Here is a 19,020-nt window from a genome sequence, read left to right as displayed (position 1 = left end):
GCCAAAAGCAAATGGTTTGAATTTGAACGTGGTTTTGAGTTCAACATTTTTCCCCTCCTCTGGGTGTTAATTTCTGCTTATATCCCTCAGGATCCACCATTTATTACAACATTTTTCATAGGAATTCATCTGATTTTAAGCTTTAGGTGGATCCTCTGTCTGGTCAGTTCATTAACATTAATGTTTCTGCAGCCTGAAACACAGGAGCAAGAAGGGCCCAAGTCAGAATGACTAAACCTAGTGACACCCAGCTCCAACAGGGAATAAAGGCAGGGAATAAAGCTCAGCAGCTCCAAGAGGAAGCGTGTCCTAGAGGAAGGGCAGAAAAGCTTGTGTGTGTGTGTGCACAGCACAAGTCACTTCCATGGCATTTCACAGGGCCCCCAGGAGGGCACTGCCCCCCAGTTTATGCATGAGCATCTTTCCCTCCTTCAGCCAAGGGTTAGGAGGGAACTGAGCAGCACAAGGACACAGGGAACTGCTGCCCCCTTCCAATCCTTCAGGCAGAGGGCAGGGAAAGCGATGGTTGCAGTGGGAAATGTGTCCTTCCCCCTCTGCTCTTGGGATCACCGAGCTGCCAGCGCGCAGCAAGCAGCAAATACCCGGCTCCACCCAGCGTCTGCAGCCGGAGGTGCAGCCCCGGGAGAGGCAGGAAAAGGATTTGCTGGAATCCCTGGCCCTGGCATTCCCTGTCCCTACTCAGGGGAACAAAATACCTCGAGGTGCAGAAGGAAAATTACTGGAAACATCTGGCTGCAGCACCAGGTCGTGTTCTGAGGAGGAAGATGGATGGGATGTTGACGTGATGGGAGTATGACAACCACACACACTTCTCTCTCTCATTAAAAAAAACCCAAAAAGCACCAGTCCAGTTTGGCCAAGCTCCAGTGCTTCCTTCAAAAGGTTTCCCCACTCCCACGGTGGGACACAAAGTGCTCCTGGTGACATTCAGCAACGCTGCTATTGCAGACATTCGTACACACAAAAAGGTAAAGATGTTTGAAAAATACTTGTTAAAAACAAGTTCGCTGGTTAAGATTTCTTTTTTAAATATTAAAAGAGTGAAAGCTCTATCAAAGCATTTCCTTCTAATTTTAGGGAACTTCCCCAGCAGAAAGCAGTTCTGTACAGACAGTGCAATATGTTCTCCATCCACACACAGGAAAGGTTTTCCACCCACTCCCCCAAACAGCTCTCGCTCCCCAGGAGGCAAAAACTGTTCTTCAGTAAGGATTTCATGAGCTCTGGTAAATGTAATTTAAGCAAACATTTTTATTACCTATGGGCAAACATCCTTCTGTAAGCAAAACTATCATTCCTCTTCTTGTATCATATTTCCACTACAGCCTTGTAGGTCAAACTTACATTTATTTCCTCTGCAGTAACACTTTATGCAGATACAGCCTAATTGGGTTTGGTTTTGACTCCTAATAGAGGCTGTGGGGGAAAATACAACATCCTATAGGCAAACTCAGTGTTAATTCTGTATTTTTACAGCTGAAATTAAGTTTATTTTTGGAGTAGCACAAGGGAAGAAGAAAAATGCCCAGGCAGACTAAGAGAAGCACCACACCTGAGCTTGTAACACTCATCCCACAAACAACAGGAACTTCAGCAAACTCACACCTGCACTAAATAAGGAAAAGCAATGTAATTTTTATCAGGTATCCCCATGAACTGGAAAAAAAAAAAAAAAAAAAAAAAGAAATGCACTACTTAGTTTTAAGCAAAACCTTTATTTTAGCTCATGGGCTCGTTTGTATTAAAAACAGTTACTTCAAAATCAAATTCACATAAAATTCAGTATGTAAATGAAGTTGTCATTGGTCAGGATCAGATTCTGAAAGACAAGGGCTCTGAATGACATTAGAACAACCTTGGGTGGCAGCAGATAAAACTGGGAAGAGCAGCAGGAGCAGCTCCTGCTTTACAGGCTGAGGAATCAAAGTGCCCCCTCCTTCAGCAGACTTTAAACACCAGCTGCACACCAGGGCCATTTAATGATTTCTCCATTCCCCATAAATTCCCTCAGCAAGGACTGAAAACAGCAATATCCCAGTTTAATCTGCTGCTTCACAGGAGTGAATTCTCTCGAGTCTTGTTAGAGGCACTGCTATTTTCTGCCAGCAATCAAAGTACTTGTCTTAAAACAATTTCCTTACAACACCAACAATCAAGCTACATTATATACACTTCAATTGTACAATTATCTTTAAAAAATGCCCGTGTACAAAATAGGTTATTTTATTTTACTTTTTTTAAAAAAATCACATGCTAGATTTCAATTACATCAACATTTTAAAATAGCTGAAACAATTGATAAATAACATTCCAATTTATTAGGAACACTCCTGCAAGCAAGTGCAGAAGTATCTGCACTTTATTTAATATTCTAGTAAGCTTTTTAGGGCAATTTGTGCTATAAACCTCATGTACAAAGCGTGTGAAAAGCTCTTACTTGTGCCAACAGAATAAAAGCTAATTAATTAAGCAAGAGTATTTCAGTAAAATTATTCTACTTATGAAGTAAATACCACAAGGGCATATCATTTACAGCCAGTTAGACAAAGAACACAGCTAGTGACCAGAACACATACATTAGTTAAAAAGTCAAATATATACAAAAATATATTAGAAAGTGGTTGAGTTTAACCACAGGCTCATGTAAAAAAATGTTGTTTTAAATAGCAATAGCAAAAAAATAGCTATTTCTCTATCTGCAACAGTACAAAAGGCAACACCTACATATGAGGTAGCAATGCCAAATTAAAAACAAAAAGAAACCAAAAAAACAACTTTGGATTGAGGAGCATTTCCTATATTTTCATAGCATATCTGTCAATACAAATATTTAAATGAACACTTCAATTGTTTCAAGAATTAAGTACATTAATTTACAAAACCCTTTATTCAATTAACTTTTTAAAAATTACTGGAAATTGGTTTAGTTACTGATTTCTCCTGTTTCTAAAAAAGCTGTTGCATTTTTCAAACCCAAACACTGTACAGCAAAAACGTGGAGGCTTTTATTATACACACTTGGTAAACACTATGGTACATTAAGACTTAATTTACAAAGATCAGAAGGAGCCAGCTGTGGTCATTCTATCCTTTTGTGCCTAACAGGCAGACACTGCACACGTTTTACCCCATGTTCAATGCCTGAGGCAGTCTGAGGGTTCACTACTCCCTTCCACAGCCACGGAAGGGTTTGAAGTGTTTCATCCCCCTCCAGGAGTGTGAGCCACAAGTGTGGCTCCCACCTCCAGGGCCAGGGGCTCTGCCAGGCTCAGAGCTGCCCCTGGGCATTCCTGGAACTGCCTCAACTACCTGGGGTGGGAGAGGGGAACAGCTGTGCCCCTCCTCCCAGTTCCATCTCTTTATCCTCCTGCAGGTGCAGGGCAGGAGGAGCCAGCTGAGCCTCTCTGACCAAAAAAATGCCATCAATGAAAAGCCAGAGGAGGAACAACCATGTAGCCGAGCTGTGCCAGCTCTGGTCGTGGGGCTGCAGGGCCCTCACATGGGTCACACCCTCTGCTTCCAGCTCCACTGACCAAAAAGAGCCTGCTGCTCCTCCAATTCAGGCAACTAAATTGGACATCTGAAGTTAGATGGTACGAGTAACACCAAAAAATGAACTGGATGGAATTTCAGCATTTATTGTATTAAGAAAATAATATACTTTACATCACAGTGCTTAATTAAATGCAATAAAAAAATGTAAACTCAGATTTCTAGATAAAATTTAGCTTGAAAAATTAGGGCTCGAAGAGTTTTGAAAATTCACAATTTTTTTTTAAAAATTGAAGTCACAGACAGTCAGTTCACATAACTCACATCCTGAAGTCTACTTGTAAGCAACACCTTTGACGCACTCCAACGTTTGGCCGGGTTTCGTTTGTTTTGTTTTCTTTAAAAGCCTAAATACCAAATGACCAAGTGCAAAGGTAAGAGGTATCTTTCTCTGCAAGGAATCTAAGTGTAGCAGTGACGTGCCCTGGAGTGCTCTAGTAGATGTAGGGGAAGATGCGGTAGGGGACGCGCTGGCAGTACCGCTCCCAGGCCAAGCCGTACTTCTGCTTGCAGTGGTGCTCGTCACGAGCCTCCCGATGGACCAGCAGGCAGATGAAATAGATCACGTAGAAATAGGGTAAAATGTGATTAAAACCTGCAAAGGGACAAAGTGAGCTTAGATACAGGACAAAGATCTAGAGGTGGTAGCTATTAACATGTTCGAAGCTGGTGACCCACACTTGATCAAGGCTGAAAGCACCAAATATTCAACAGGACTATGCAACACATGCAGATAGAAAAAGCCCCACAAACCCACAGAAAGTAATTCTTAAAATTTGGAGTCACAAAATCAACCAATTTCACTCTCAATGCCTGAAAAGCTGGCACACGTTCAGGTGTTATTGTCATTTAAAGTTCTTTAGTTATCAAAACCAGATTTCCAGTCAAATCTGCACCACCAAACTGCCCCACACAAGGTTTTCTCTGTTTTGCCTGCAGACATGAGTCCAGCTTTGCTCAGAGCACACCACTTGACCTGTGGATTAAAAGAACTGGAAAGGAGCCAGAAATGTGAGAGTGCAGCCCAAAAAGCCAACTTTGTGCTCTGGGCTGCATCAGGAGCAGCGTGGCAGCAGGTTCTGATTCTAACCCACTACTCTGCTCTCCTGAGGCCCCACCTGAGTGTAGTGCCCACCTCTGTGTATTACTAACAAACACTTTGAAAGATAATTTCACTGTGTTTGATGACCTCTCTTTTAAATAGCTTTCACTTCAAGTTATCACTGTATGTGGTGGCCCTTGTCTTCAAGCAAACTCCCACTTTTGGGGAACTTCAGCTGAAAACACACTCACTAGCCTAAAAAATTTAAAGAACAGCTAATTAGCAAGTAAGTCCCATGGTTATCAAGTGATAAAAGTGTCAAAAAGATGAGTAAAATCTGTAATATATGTCAAATCTGCAGCAAGTTAGGGTAAAATGGAAGTAAAAATGTCTTGCATTAGACTTATGACACAGAAATCTGCCATTCAATAGGGTTTACTATTTCAAACAATTACCACTTGGCATTTCAAGCCCAGACAGATGCAAAACAAAAGCATTTTTGCTAAAATCCACTTCAGTCTCAGAAACTCACCACAGGGTAGGGACCATGCCAGAGCCATGATGATGTCACCGAGGTAATTAGGGTGACGAACAAAGCCCCACCAACCCGTGACAAGAAGCCCTTTTCCAGTGGCAGTGGGTATAAATTTCAGATCTGTGAACAGAGTGTTGTGGTCAGTGCAGTGACTGAAATATGTATTTATATACTACAAAGAGCCATTGAATGAAATCACAGCCAATGGAATAAAAAATGTACTCACTGGCCAGTTTGGGATCTGCTGGATTCCGTCGGAAATTGTTTTTCTGAGAATTTGCACTGCGGAAGATGTAATACCCAATACCTGAAAATAAACATGATGGATTTTGCTTTTTCAGTATTTTCCAGTTTTTTCAGCTTCAACAAAAGCACTCACATGCCCTTTGCCACATTTATTCCATCAAAGGCTTTTCTCCAGAGATTCAACTGGTATTTTCTGGTTCTCAGAGCTCTAACAAGATAGAAATGCCACTGGAAACCTGCATTCCATAAGATCCTTCTTGTTACTGACTAACTTCGAAGAGATTCTGAAGAACCTTTATTTTCACATCTGTGTTTTTTAATGTTACACTGAGCTTGAAATTTATATAAAGTGATGTGAATTTCACATTCTATGATTACAGCTCTGTTTTGCAGCCTAGCACTTTGTTACAGCACCTACTCCATAAACTGACAACTCACTTACAAGATCATGATAACAAAAGAACCAGGCCATGAATTTTCTGGGTTTGAAATTCATATCCCCCAGGATTTTCACACAGCAGCTTAAACTTGCTTTTTCCAAAGCTGCATTGAAAAAAGATGATCACTACACACTTTGAATAAAGATTTTTTTTTAAATAGAAACCCATGAGAAAGCGTTAGGTGAAGATGAAAGTGATTTTCTGTTTTTCAGTGTTCCACATATTAAGTTGTATATCTTGTCATTTTTCCCAGTTCTTTGTCACGTCTAGAAAATATGAGTAGGTTTTTATGGGTTTCAGATTACAGAGACAACAAGCATATGTTGGTGCAAATTTAAGGTTGCCTAAAGATGTGAGATCTTTTCTCAAAGCACTCAACTGTGATGAAAAAAGATGTTTTCTACTGGCATGTGTAACTATGGTCTCAAGTAAGGAGATGCAAATAGTTACTTTTTCCCTAGGTTCAGTAGAGCAGAGCCAACAAGGTACTGATTTTTATTTTTTTTTTTATGAGTTGCTCAGATTGACTTAAAAGAGAATCTATTAAATTCAAAATATGTTAAGTCACCTCTTCAACTCCAGACAGCACCCACCTAGAGCTGCTTCTCAACAGAACAATTAAGTGTTCAGAGTCTCACCTATCCTTCTTTTGCTAAAATGAGAATTTATTATATTCTTTGTATTTCACAGTAGACAATGACTGCTGCATCTGGGCTAAAGCTTCCCCTCCCATCTCTGAAGAAACAGAATCAGAACTATGTTGTAACCAACAGCAACAATGACATTTACTGTAACTTACAGTTCAGAACAGTAATTGCAGCAGCAACAGGCCAAGTAATTGTGGTGGGATGACCCACCAAGTAGAAGGCCTGCAGGCTGTAGACAAATGGAACCCACACCAGATCTCCAAACGCCAGCATGAATCCAAATCCATCATGGGTAATATCCATTGTAGTCAAAACAGCTTCCTGGACACAAGGAAGAAGGAATTTTAGCATTTCCACAGCCTCCTTCTCTCAACATTGTAATTAGAAATGGCAGCAGGTGAAGGGCATTGGCATTTACCTCATTCCAAAGAGCATCCACCACATAGAGAAGCTGGAAGCAGTTCACAAGGATCATGGACAGGGATGGCACACTGAGATTGTGGATCTTCATCTCAGCCAAGAGCATTGCCAAGTTTATAACAACCTAAGTTAGAAAAGATTTTATTTTAAAGTTCACTTGTAAAAAAACCAGTCTTTTCTATTACACTACAGGACATTTTAACGACTATTTTTGACCAATGTTTAGTTCAGAAAAACCAATAAACTAGTTTACAAGTTAGTTTGCAACTAACCACACTTTTGAAGCTGTATAACCTCAACATATGAATATCTTAAAAAGGGTTTTCATTTGCCACAAAACAAAGAAGCTAGAAATTTTCTTCAAGTGAATAAAAATAGTCATTTAAAAACCAGCAATGTGGAACTGTTTTTCAGTACTCATTTGTAAGTACTTACAAATATCTATATCTCTCCTTAATATCAATTATATATGTGTGTAAAAAATTCCCTCAATGTAATATTTATGTAGCTAAAATAACTCAGATTACTGACTCACCCAGCCAATTAATCCTGGACGCAACTCACAGAAGTATTTGAGGTCAAAGCTGCCAATACGAGGGTTTAATTCATGTCCAGTGAAGAAGTCATAAATAAAATACCCTGCAGACGACACAGCCTCTGTTAGCAACACTCTTGCTGTTATCTGCCACTAAACTCCTCCCCGTAAATAAAATCCCACTTTCCACTAATGTTCTCTCATTACAAATTTTTAAAAGCCTTCAGATTGGCAAAAAAAAATTTGACGAGTAAGTGCAAAACACAAAACAAAATCTACACAGTTTGTATTTTAAGATGCTCTGATTTTTTATTAATTAGGAGGACTAACCACTTTAGAAGTTCTCCCTGACATTTGTTCCTTCTTTATTTTCAGCCTTATCCTGAAGCTCCCATCACAGTGTCTATGAACATGATCATATGGCATTAACTTACTTTACATTTTCTCCTATTTAATTGCTTTTGTCTGGGAAAAAGAATTCCGTTTCGCTGTGACAATTACCCATTCATCAAAAAAGGTGGACAAGAAGGAAAATACCATGCCCTGACTTCATGTCTGGGACTGAGTTTGTGGAAAAAAACCCCAAACAACGCTTCATAAAGCAAAACTGAAGTCACAGTATTATAATAACCAGCCCCAAACCTAGCCTTTAATTTGTAGAAATGAAACTATGGCAAACAATTGGAAAGAAGTTATCCAGAATGTCCTAACTCACCAGAATTTCCACCTGGTGCTAGCTCCTCCTCGGGCGCTTTCAGGGATCGAGCGTACAGGTAAATGCTCAGTGCCAAAGCAAAAGCTGCAGCCGACACTGCAAACTGCAGGATGTGATCATACACGTAATGAAGCTCAAACTGAAAGTATAATAAAACTCCAACAGCTGCAGCAGTCAAAATAAAAGCATAAAACCCTAAAGGACGTAGAAAAAAGACATATTAGTAAAAAAAAAAAAATTTATCGTTTTAGTAGGACCTACCTAATCCAAACTTTCTGCACTTTTACTTCTTCCAATATTTGTCCAATTTCCAGTAACACCTTGGGACATCCCATGGTTCAAACTTCTGGGGCACAGCAATATAACTAAGAGACTCCAAGCCCTGAAACTGTGCTCACCAAAAGAACAAGAGGCAGGAACACTCTGAATACTTCTCAATTTTTTATGCCACAGGATCCAATTTCAGATTTTAGTGGAAAAATGGACATTGACACTGCAGGTCACAGTCTTATCTGTGGGACAGCTGGGACAACCATATTCTCAATCTTTGAATTATCTGCATACCTTGATACAGATAGCAGTAATTAAAGTATTAAAATGACTTATCAAGGCAAAACTTGAACACAAAACCTTTTGCACACAATGAGAGTATCATTTCATGCAGAATGGACTGATGCCCAAATAGGAGCAGGCAGTTCTCTGCTGCCCTCAGCTGAGGACTTTCTGTGGATCCCTTCACAGGGTCACAGGGGTGAGGTCAGAAGGAACCTCCAGAGTTCATCTGGTCTAGTTCAGATGCAACCTCCTGCACTTCACTTTGTGCCCAGTGCCTGCTGTCCTTACCTTTCCTCAAGAAGGCTTTTAAATTTGCTTTTAAAATTAGCCTTCAAAGCAGCAAGACTATGTTTGTTGGGTTTTTTTTAATAATCCAAATTATGTAGCTTATTTCCTCCCTTTATCAGAATGCAGAAAGCATTGCAGCACTATGGCACGACTACAGACAAAAGTCCAAAACCAAGACAGGTATGAGACAGCCTCAGGGAGACTCACTTTTGCAGGATGCAATTCTCCTTGTTTGTCACTTACAGCCAGCTCTAGTCCAACTTTAAAATGGTGCATCTTACCAGACTATGACAAAACTCAGCTTTAACAGCTTTTTAACTTACACCCCTGTCCAGTCCAATGTCTTGCTCTTGGTGCACTTAGTTCCTGATGATTACTAACCACCTTTTTCCAAGAAAGGCTCATCCTATTTTATCCAAGATTTACAACAGATACGCTCTCTGGTCAAACTGTATCTTTCAATGTTTGTATTTTATGGTGCTGAGCACTGCACACCACACAATGGAGTCAGTTTTGGAATAACCAGCTGCACCATGCTTACCATTTATCCGGTACTGCAGTCTCCTTCCACTGGAAAGGGGCAGGCCTTCTACAACCTAAGGAGAATAAAACACTAATGCTCAACAAAGTATTTTCTGTGGGCCCTTCATGGGAGGAAAACCAAGCTCAACTCTGTCAGAAAGACATTCAGTCAAAGCAACCAGCTGGACATGCTCAAACCTCATGCATTGTTCTGGAAAACATACTCTGGTCAGCAAATGAAAAATATTAGCAGTTTCAAATAAAAACATTTTAAAAAATAAACCTCTTCCTAACCGGCTTCAAGAAAGCAGAACTTCTCCAGTCATTGTGAACATGTTCAGCAATAAAACATGATTGATCTACTTCAGTGTCCTTTCAGAATCTGCCAGTAACCCTCAAGTCACAAGAGAGTGAAGGAGAGCCTTTGCCTGATACTCATACATATGGCTAGAATGGTTTGCAGATTCCTGTAAATGAAGACTGTTTCCAAAATGCTGGATATCCACAAGAAACTGAGTATTGAAATAGTTTGTGAAGTTAGAACTCAGATACCTAAAATTCTTCTAGAATTCTATTAAGCAAAGTTTATCCACAGTTTGATGTGAATGCCTGTAAAATGCCTTCTGCCTTCTCTACTGGAAGGCTCTGAAATGCAAAAATTCTGAACCAGCTGCGCTGTTTTAAGCTTACAGAAACCTGCAGCAGCTATATTCCAGTTTATTATGAAAAACTCATTAAAATGCTTTCAAATGCACTACATTTAGAACACACCCCACCTTCCAGCCTAGTTCAGTTGCCCATAAAGACCCAATGCTCCCAAGAGCCTACCTTTCCAATTGGCAGCAAGTAAAACGCAGCCTGAAGGAAAAACCACAGAAGAAAGACACCAAACACCCTCCCATCCCAAAGACTCTCAAGTGCTGGCAGAGGAGGGAAGTTCAGAAGACTTGGATCATCTTGTTTGCACATCAACAGCAAATAGAGTACAGTAGCAGGCAGGAGAAGCATCAGCATGAAGGTCCCTGTAAACAGACATCACGGCATGTTAGAAGGTAAGTGAAGAAAATTTAAAAAATAGTTTCAATCCCACCAAAAAAGTTCAATATTAAGTAACAAAGAAGAGGTTGTCATTATTTTCTCCTGAACCAGAGAGCAGCAATCCCACAGATATGTAACAGGACACTGAGACATTCTTCTCACTCCCATATAAGGTCATCTACCATGGGATCACACTCATTGCATCCCTTCAAAAATAACCCAAAAACTGTCTAAAAAATACTTTACTGTCGGGTTTCAAGCACCTAAGTTTTGAAAATGTAAAAGCTTTGCTGGTTATTCTTAAATTTAATCCAGAAATATTTAAATCTCACTGTGGCAAGGGGTGGCACATGATCTTTGCTGTATTTCACATACGAACCAAGTGCATTAAAGGTTCTTTGCCACTCAATCAAGTGAAACAACAATCTGACCCTGAATTCTGCAGCCAAGGTCCAAAAAGCAGTTTTTGACATGACAGTATGGTCAATTAGCAAAAACCCACAAAACAGTACTAATTTTTAACTATTAAGACAATTTCCACACATACCAATTCTTCCCCCAAACTCCAGCTCCTTTGTTTTTGTTGATACTTTCTCAATTGGTTTTACAGCCACAAAAGTCTTTTTCTCTGAATAGATCTCTTCTTTTTTCTTGTCATCTTTCCTCGAACGCAAGCTGTACTGCTCAAGCACACGCTTGATTTCCAGGTCTGGTTTTAACTTTTGCTGTAAATGAACAAAAATAATTTACTAGAAGGTTTCCCAGTGATTTTACTTTATTTTAGTCCAATATTTTATATTTCAGAGGACATGACTCACTGTAAAACACCAATATACAATTATCCATTCACATAAAGAGACTGCTAAAACCAGGCACTGTAACCTACTGGGCTGTGGTTACAGATCAGCAGCAGTTCCAGCACACATCATCCATGGCCACCCTCCCCCTTTCCCTTCAGCCATGTGCCTGGGCACTAGATAACAATCAGGACAATTAAAAAAAAAATCACTTTTTCTGTAGCAAACTTACTTAACCTCTAAGTTTTACATTGCCTTCTATTTCTGCTTGATTATTGTATTGCCCTTTTCTAGGAATTTGTGAGAGAGCTAAGCCAGGAATGTGACAAAAAGCTAAGAGCAAATTCAGTGTTCCTACCTCCAGGATGATGCAGGATGTGGCATTTTTTTCTGTACTTTCAGGTTCACCATTGTACCTTTTGGTGTTATTCTCACTCGGTTTCTCCTTAAAACAAGAAACACAGTTTAAGCTTTCAGTGTCCTATATATGGCACTGTTCTGCAGAACTGAAAGTTTGGTTTTCCATAAAATACCTTTGAAGAAATAAATTCTCTCATAAGAATTCTTCTCGTGAGTGTAGCTTACACAGCTCTAGGAAGACATGACTCATATGTTTTATTTCAACTACCTGGTCTTTCCAGTCTTACAAGAGCCAACGGATCAATCCCACTCCTCAGAGAGAAGCCAGGACAAAACCACCAAAGACTTTTTAACCCTTTTATCCCAAAAGGTTAAAAGTACTAAAAGTAAACTGTAGCTGCTGGCTAAAAAACTACTTAAAACCAGACTGGGATCCACAGGCACTGGATCACACAGCTCAAAGGAGCTCACTGACAAACAAACCCCACAACTGTTTCAGTGCCTGAGAGCAGCAATTTACTAAACCTATCTAGCAAGTTTATATTAATGTGGTTAATCTAGCTGAAACCTAACCAAAACCTGTTCATTTTCAATAGATCAGCAGAATGCATTTCCAGTTCCAGGGACTGTGTCTCAGACAAGTGAGAAGCCATCTCAAGGGCATAAGAGGCAGAAGAAATGTTGTTTGTCTCTTCACAGAGAAACACCACCTCTACTCCTCTTAAAGATCACCAGAAGTATTTTTAGCACTCAATCTTCACAAAAATGCTAAGAACAAACCTAATAAATTTCAGCTAGACACCAGATATTGGTAAACTTAGAAATCCTTACAAGTTAAGTTTTTATAATAAAACCAGTTTTGCAATATTATCCATCAGCATGGCCAGATTTAAATATCCCACACTGAGTGTTTTCCACTACTGTTGTAACAAACTATATATGGTAAGAGAACTTTTTCCTCAAACTTTGCAAGCTAGAAAACCAATTTTGAAAGAAAAAAAAAGGCAGTTCTGAGATATGCTTTTGCAGGTAATTATGCTGTCTAGAGAACATGAACTGCAGCTGGTTTTACAATGATAAACCCATTCTGCATAAAACCAATCTTTCACAAACAGCAAAAGTTTTGTTAAATAAAAATCCAGCAAACCCACACACAAAAGCCAACAAACAAAACTCATACCGGCAGAGCCAAGCTGGTCTCCTGAATGGTTTTCTTCTTGTCCTCCTTGTGCTCCCTGCTTTGGGAAGCAGAGCGACGCCTGCCCCTTGCTGGCCGGCCAGGAGACCGGGAGCGAGAGCGAGATCTGCTGCTGCTCCTTCTGGAGGGAGAGCTTGAAGAAGACTGGCTCTTCCTGTGCTTGAATGATGACTGCGACTAAAAGAAAGATGGGAAGAAAGCAAAATCTTAGCTATGTCCCAAAGAACAATTTTAGAAACACGGGGGGGTTTTGTGATGAGGACTCTGGCACACATTTCTGGAGATCTGTCTCGTATTTCCTCTACTGATGCTCCACAAAGGCTGTTAAGAAAGAGCAACTGCAGAATACTCATTTTGCTGGCAATTCCCAAAGAAGCCTGTTCCAAGTCCAACTGCTGCTGGCAATTCCTGCTGAAGCTACAGAAATGAGGCTATGGGTGTAAGCTACCAAAGTGAGCACCAAGCTGTTAAGCACACCACACACAATCCTGTGCTTAGGGATGGGAATGGAGAGCTGTCTCTCAAGCCCTCAGTGGCTGCTCTCACTTCCACTGCTCAGCTTCATTAATGCATTTGACATGGCAAGGTTCATCATCCGTGTGAGGCAACACAGAGCAAATCAACACTAAAAAAACCCCAAATCAGCCTAATCATCTCATTATATCTGGTAACTAATTTCATAAATATTTTACTCCAAAAGCACTGTTTGATTTCTCTGTGAAGTCTACAATGCTGATTTCCCCATGTAAAATTTCCACAATGCAACTTTTATAATGCATAAATATTTCATGACAAAGAAAGGAACTTTCCCAGCTTGAGTCTGCTAACCTGCATACAGAAGTAACAAGTCAGAAAGACTTGAAACAGTGAAAACAGTGTCTACCTCAAGGCAGAAACATTTTGGTCCCAAAAGAGAAGGCCAGTTACTGGGCATGGACACTGCCACCAAGAAGTGACACTCCAGTTCACATAAAGACATGCAAGCTGGCTTTGAACCTCTGCAGGTTTCAGAACAGGCCATAGAAATGTACAGTGAACATTCCAACAGGGTTTTTTCCTTCTGCATTATTAATTTTCAACTGAAACTTCTATGAAGTTTTAAAGGACTTCATGAGTAACAAAAATAAAATAATAATGATAAGTAAAGAGGCAGGAATGTGATATCACACAAACCTTTCTCAAGGGTTTGTTATTGTCACAAATACAGCAAAATACCTCATGAAGCCTTTGAGGACCTAAACTAGTAAAAGCTATTTGCAGATGTTTTAAGTACGTTCTTGAAGGGCATGCACTGTTTATATTTACAGTGACATTTAACTGCATCTTCCCATTTGTTATCAGATTTTCTTGTTTAGAGATGGAAAACCACCAAATTAGTATCGACCCATTGATTACTACCTTTGTAAGGTACCCAAACCAGTTCTTTATGAAAAACCATGCTATAGAGTTCCTGAAGGATCAGACTTGGTTTTCCTCAAAAATACTACATTTTTTTGACAAACAACCATGATACTTTAATGACGGGGTCATTCTGAACTTCTGCTTGAGGTGTCACATAGGAAGAAACTTTTATTTAGCACCAATTCCTTGAAGACACAGTTAACAAAAACTTGCAAAAGTTTTTTAGTGCAAAAGCCCTAAGTTGAAGTACTGACAATCAAATCCAGGTGTACTCACCCTTATATCACTTTCCTTCAGTGCAAGTTCAGTTCCATCTTTGTACTTGACAGTATAAAGATGAGCAGCATCATCGTAGCTGGTCACTTGCACCTCGTAGTACAGGACGCTCCCCGGCCAGCGGCCCATCACCACCTCGCCATCAGCAAACTTCCGGCTGGGCATTTTCCAAACTGAGTCCCTAGGAAATAAATCACTCAGTCCACAGGGCAGCTGAACACCAGGCTTCATCTCCCCCTCCTCTCCTTCTATGAGTCTCCACTTTAAAAAGGGGAAAGGCTGTGTGACAAGAAAGCAGCAGTGATCTCTTTTCTAAATCAACAGCACACAGAAGAAACAGTCTTAAAATACAGAGAAGATTGGAGGTGCACATTCTGGAAAAACATTCAGATATACTAGACTAGTACTGAGCTATGATATCTCCATCATCAGGCAAAGCACATCTTTGACCAAAATTATATCATGAAGCTCATCTTATCTAGGGGGAAATGCAAATTACATGGTATTGAAGTGTCCTCTAACCCTTGTTTCCTGTGGTTCTACATAAATTACAGAAGTGATGATTTCTAAACATTAAACATCTCCAATCTCTCCAACACTTATAGCCACATTACAGTCTTTCTTCAATTTATTATGCCAAACACTCAAAAGTTAGGAAGCATCAGAATTTAAGCTCCTGTCTGAATATTTGTTTTTTCCACCTCTTTAACAAAAGGGCATAGTGCCTTTTCCAGGGCTCCATGGGAAAACAAAGCACAGCATCAGAGCAATAACACAGCAACCTGAAAAATGAAATTCTATCCCCCATCTGCATCATCAGGTTTTTATTTGCTATTAACAAAATGTGGTGTGACTATTCCCCTTGGTTCACCCCACCAGGTGCTGGGAAAAACCACAACTACAACTTAGAGGAAGTTGTTTGTAAGTGTAAAGTCCTGCAGCACTGTTTGTGCAGTGCTTTGCCTTATGTCACTGCCTTCTGAAAACAGATATCCCAAGCAGAATATACTTTTAATCCCAATGTATCAAGTGAGACTACCTTGGAAGTCTAAGGTAAGGTAAGAGATACACTAACATTTGTACTGGCACCACGTGTACAACCAGCACATGAACTCAGAGGGGATGGCAGGGACACAGAGAAGACACAAACTACAAATCGTTGGTGTCAAAGCATTTCTTTTCAACTTGTTTGCTTTATCAATTTGATAAGCAAGTGAAACCACACAAACTAAGGTAAATACAAGTCTTTAACTAGTTAATCATTACATATTAACTAACCTGCAGTGAAAAGTTAAGATTATTGGGGAAAAAGATACTGTTAATATTCAATCAGACTGTCATCACTCACTGGGGGATGGGGCTCGGTGAAGTTTTACAGTCAACATTCATTCTGGCATTTTCTGACATGCTGCTGCTGTTACATTTTACACCTGTGTAGCTCTCCAAGTCAAATACAAAAAAAAATCAGCAGAATTCCCTCATATGGATTTTATTACTAATACTGCAAACTGCTTCAGACCAGAAACATCTGGCCATCTCCTCTGCTGTATAATATTTGAAGGAGGAAAAAAAAGAAAAAGTTTTATAATTTGGTTTCACTGACACTTGCCAGTCAGAAAAATGATGAGTTCTAGTCTGTGCTTGTCAGGCATGTGCTATTCCAGCTCTTCTGCCTTTTAACTAGTGTTTGTTGCTCCAATTTCAGCTTCTGTCTTATTCTTTCTGAATTCTCACTCCTTCAATTTTCTTTTATCCCAGTCAGCTTAACCCCTTCAAATTCACATCCCTGTTTCTTATGACTTCCATATTTTCATTTCAAATTCTCCATTCTCTCCTTAGCCCATCCTGGAGTCCTTGTGGATTTTCTGCCCTTGCTCACCAAGCCAGCTCTGGTTGCTCTTTCCCCCCTGTGCCTAAATCTGCTCTCAATCCCCATGTCTGTCTCCTTGTCCATTTTTCTCACCCACAGGCAGTTCTTCAGGAGATCCTGCTGCTCCTTCCCAGGCTCCTGCAGCCACAGCTTCTTCCTGCCCTTCCATAAACAGCCTGAACAGGGAGCTGTCCCAGATGTCACCATGAGTTCACTTCCCCCCACTGCTGCATTTCCTGCACCTCAGCCAGCTGTTTCTCCTCCTGCCCTGCAGCACCGCAGGCATTGCTGCAAACCTGGAGCCCGGGCAGCACCAAGCTGGCTGATCCTCACACTGAGCTGTAAAAACAGCACCTTGGGAGGGTAAATCCTTTTCAAAAGGGTAACACTTCTTCAGCAAGTTGTTACTGAGGACATGTACACTGGTTTTTCCAATTTATAGCGACCACTTCAGAATTTAGATACAATTTTTGAACTTTAATTCATAAGGATAATAAAATGCAATTCTCTGCCAAAACCCAGCACTGCTGTATGCAAACGTGAAGTCCAAAGAAAAAGTAACTTGATGATTTAATTATTGTGAAAGGCAGAAGGACCGTCCCTTCCTCCAAGCTTGCTCACAAAAGGAGCTGAAGTTAGTTTTAAAAACCTGAAAAATGTGGTTGAAACACCTGTAGCTAAATCTATGTTGTGTAATTCAGTCTGAGGTAGATACTGCCAATATGGGATTCCAAAATAATAAATAAGCAAGTGGAAATATCTTCTGACTCAAAAGTAATGAACAATCTTATTAACGGGAAAATATATGTATTTTCCAATTCTTTTCCTTAAAATTACAGCTTAATAATAAGCTCAAACATTAAGCATTAAAATAAGTAAATGTAACTTCTTACCCTATTCCTCATTCCTTACATCCCACTTCAAAAAGCTGCACCTTCTAAAGGCAGCCTTCATCTGTTCAGATGAACAAACACAATTACTGGCATCAACAAGAGAAAAGACAGGAAGTCTTTTCAAAAAAATTCAGTCTAGAGATTACATTTTTAATTTACTGCTCTTTCAAGCTCTACACACCCCTGATCATTTTCATGGTATCAGCTGGCATCAGCCTAATATTCCCAGTAGCTCTGCACAAACTTCTGAATTCCCAGGGCTTCAAAACACAAATCCAAAGAAAATTATCTCATACAATGGACCCTGCACTGCACAGACACCTGACTGCAAGTTTAGCCACTTACTCAGGACATGAAATTTGTGTTTTCTCAACCATTGAGATTCTCCTTTAGCAATCCAGAGTCTAACAGAAAGGCTCAAAAGGACTTTGTATCCTATACCAAGCCAAGCCAATTAATGCAAATTTCCCTGGAGCTTGAAAGTGGGTAAAGAACAAAAGTTTCTGCTGACTCAAACAAGAATGAAATAATTAAAAAGAAACTTGGCTGAGAAACATATTGCCCCACGCATGCACTTCTGGCCTTCTTAATGACTCCCTCACTAGATATGTGGGAAGATATTCCAGCGTGGAGAAAGTGTTGGCTGTCAGGGAGATCACACACCAACAGCAGAACGGGGCACACAGTTTTAAGAAGAAATAAACGCTAAACAAGTTTGCACGGTTTTAAGAAGAAATAAACGCTAAACAAGTTTACACAGTTTGAAGCAGAAATAAACACTAAACAAGTTTTCCCTCTTGGGAGAGCAAAGCTCACACGCATTCAGTGATTCATTTACTAATTCTGATATTTAGGTAATGTTCTGGATGTCAGAGGAGGGAGCCAGGTGAATGCACGAAGAAATGCAGGAAAACAAAGAAAACGCTGACAGTCAAGGCTACGGAAAGTTACTGTTGAATTCACCAAGGAGAGCTGTGCAGGCCATTCCCAGCAGCACCACTGCTCTCCACATTTCCAGCCCTCCACACCCAGAAGAGCGGAGGCGCCTGTCCCTGTCCAAACCAACTCCACTAAAACCAAGCACCAACACCAACGCGCCATGCCCGGGGCCGGCAGCCGCGGCTCTGCCCTCGGGGAGCCTTTCGGCGGGGAGCCCCGCGCAGGAAGCGGGGCCGCGCCGGGCGGGCGCTGCCGGCAGGAAGGGCCCCGCGCTCCGCCGGAGCCCGGCCCCCGGCCCCGCCCGCCCGGGCCCGGCGCCTCGGCCGCGGGGGAAGGGAGGGGCCGCACCGCCCCTCGGCGGCCTGCTCCCGGCGCGGCGGAGCCGAACAAAGCGCGGCCGCTCGGCCCCGCCGCCGCCGCCGCCGCCGCCGCCCCGAGAGAGGCGCCCGCGCCGCCACGTCCGGAGCGAGGCCTGAGCGCGGCCGCGGCGCTTCCCGCCGGGAAAGCCGCCAAGGAAAAGCTGTTGGGGGAGGGGAAGGGGTGGGGAGGGGGGGGTGTGGGAGTACCCGGGCCCGCCGCGCCGCCGCCCCCGTTACCTGGAGCGCGGCCGCGCCGCGCCGCGCCGGAGGCGGTTCCGCGAGCGGCGGCAGCGGGGCCCGAGCGCGCGCCGCTCTCCGCCGAGGGGAACAGCCGCCCCGCCGAGCCGACGGTTACGGCCGCGCGCACGGCC

General features: G+C 41.5%; 1 protein-coding gene across 1 annotated transcript; it reads right to left on the bottom strand.

Moving 5' to 3' along the window:
* Positions 1 to 1,716: 1,716 nt before the first annotated feature.
* Positions 1,717 to 19,009, bottom strand: LBR (lamin B receptor). The gene is made up of 14 exons (XM_064415384.1): positions 18,887 to 19,009; positions 14,589 to 14,761; positions 12,894 to 13,088; positions 11,712 to 11,798; positions 11,104 to 11,281; positions 10,347 to 10,540; positions 9,538 to 9,592; positions 8,154 to 8,348; positions 7,439 to 7,542; positions 6,902 to 7,027; positions 6,636 to 6,804; positions 5,377 to 5,457; positions 5,148 to 5,270; positions 1,717 to 4,168 (listed from the first exon to the last, which is right to left on the bottom strand). Exons 2-14 carry the CDS (start codon positions 14,751 to 14,753, stop codon positions 4,008 to 4,010), a joined length of 1,833 nt encoding a protein of 610 aa, XP_064271454.1. The 5' UTR covers positions 14,754 to 14,761; positions 18,887 to 19,009; the 3' UTR covers positions 1,717 to 4,007.
* Positions 19,010 to 19,020: the final 11 nt, after the last annotated feature.

Source organism: Passer domesticus, chromosome 3 (assembly GCF_036417665.1).
Source record: "Passer domesticus isolate bPasDom1 chromosome 3, bPasDom1.hap1, whole genome shotgun sequence".
Lineage (NCBI taxonomy): Eukaryota > Metazoa > Chordata > Aves > Passeriformes > Passeridae > Passer > Passer domesticus.
Note: the sequence above shows the minus strand (reverse complement) of the source record. Positions and strands in the feature narration are given on the sequence as shown.

Bases quoted from the DNA above. Each gene is read 5' to 3' on its own strand.
- LBR (XM_064415384.1), bottom strand. From the start codon at position 14,753: ATGCCCAGCCGGAAGTTTGCTGATGGCGAGGTGGTGATGGGCCGCTGG. The intron at 11,799-12,893 runs GTATGAGTTTTG...TCTTGTTTTAAG, and splicing joins AGACCAGCTTGGCTCTGCCG to GAGAAACCGAGTGAGAATAA. The intron at 7,028-7,438 runs GTGAGTCAGTAA...TTTCTAACTTAG, and splicing joins GTCCAGGATTAATTGGCTGG to GTTGTTATAAACTTGGCAAT.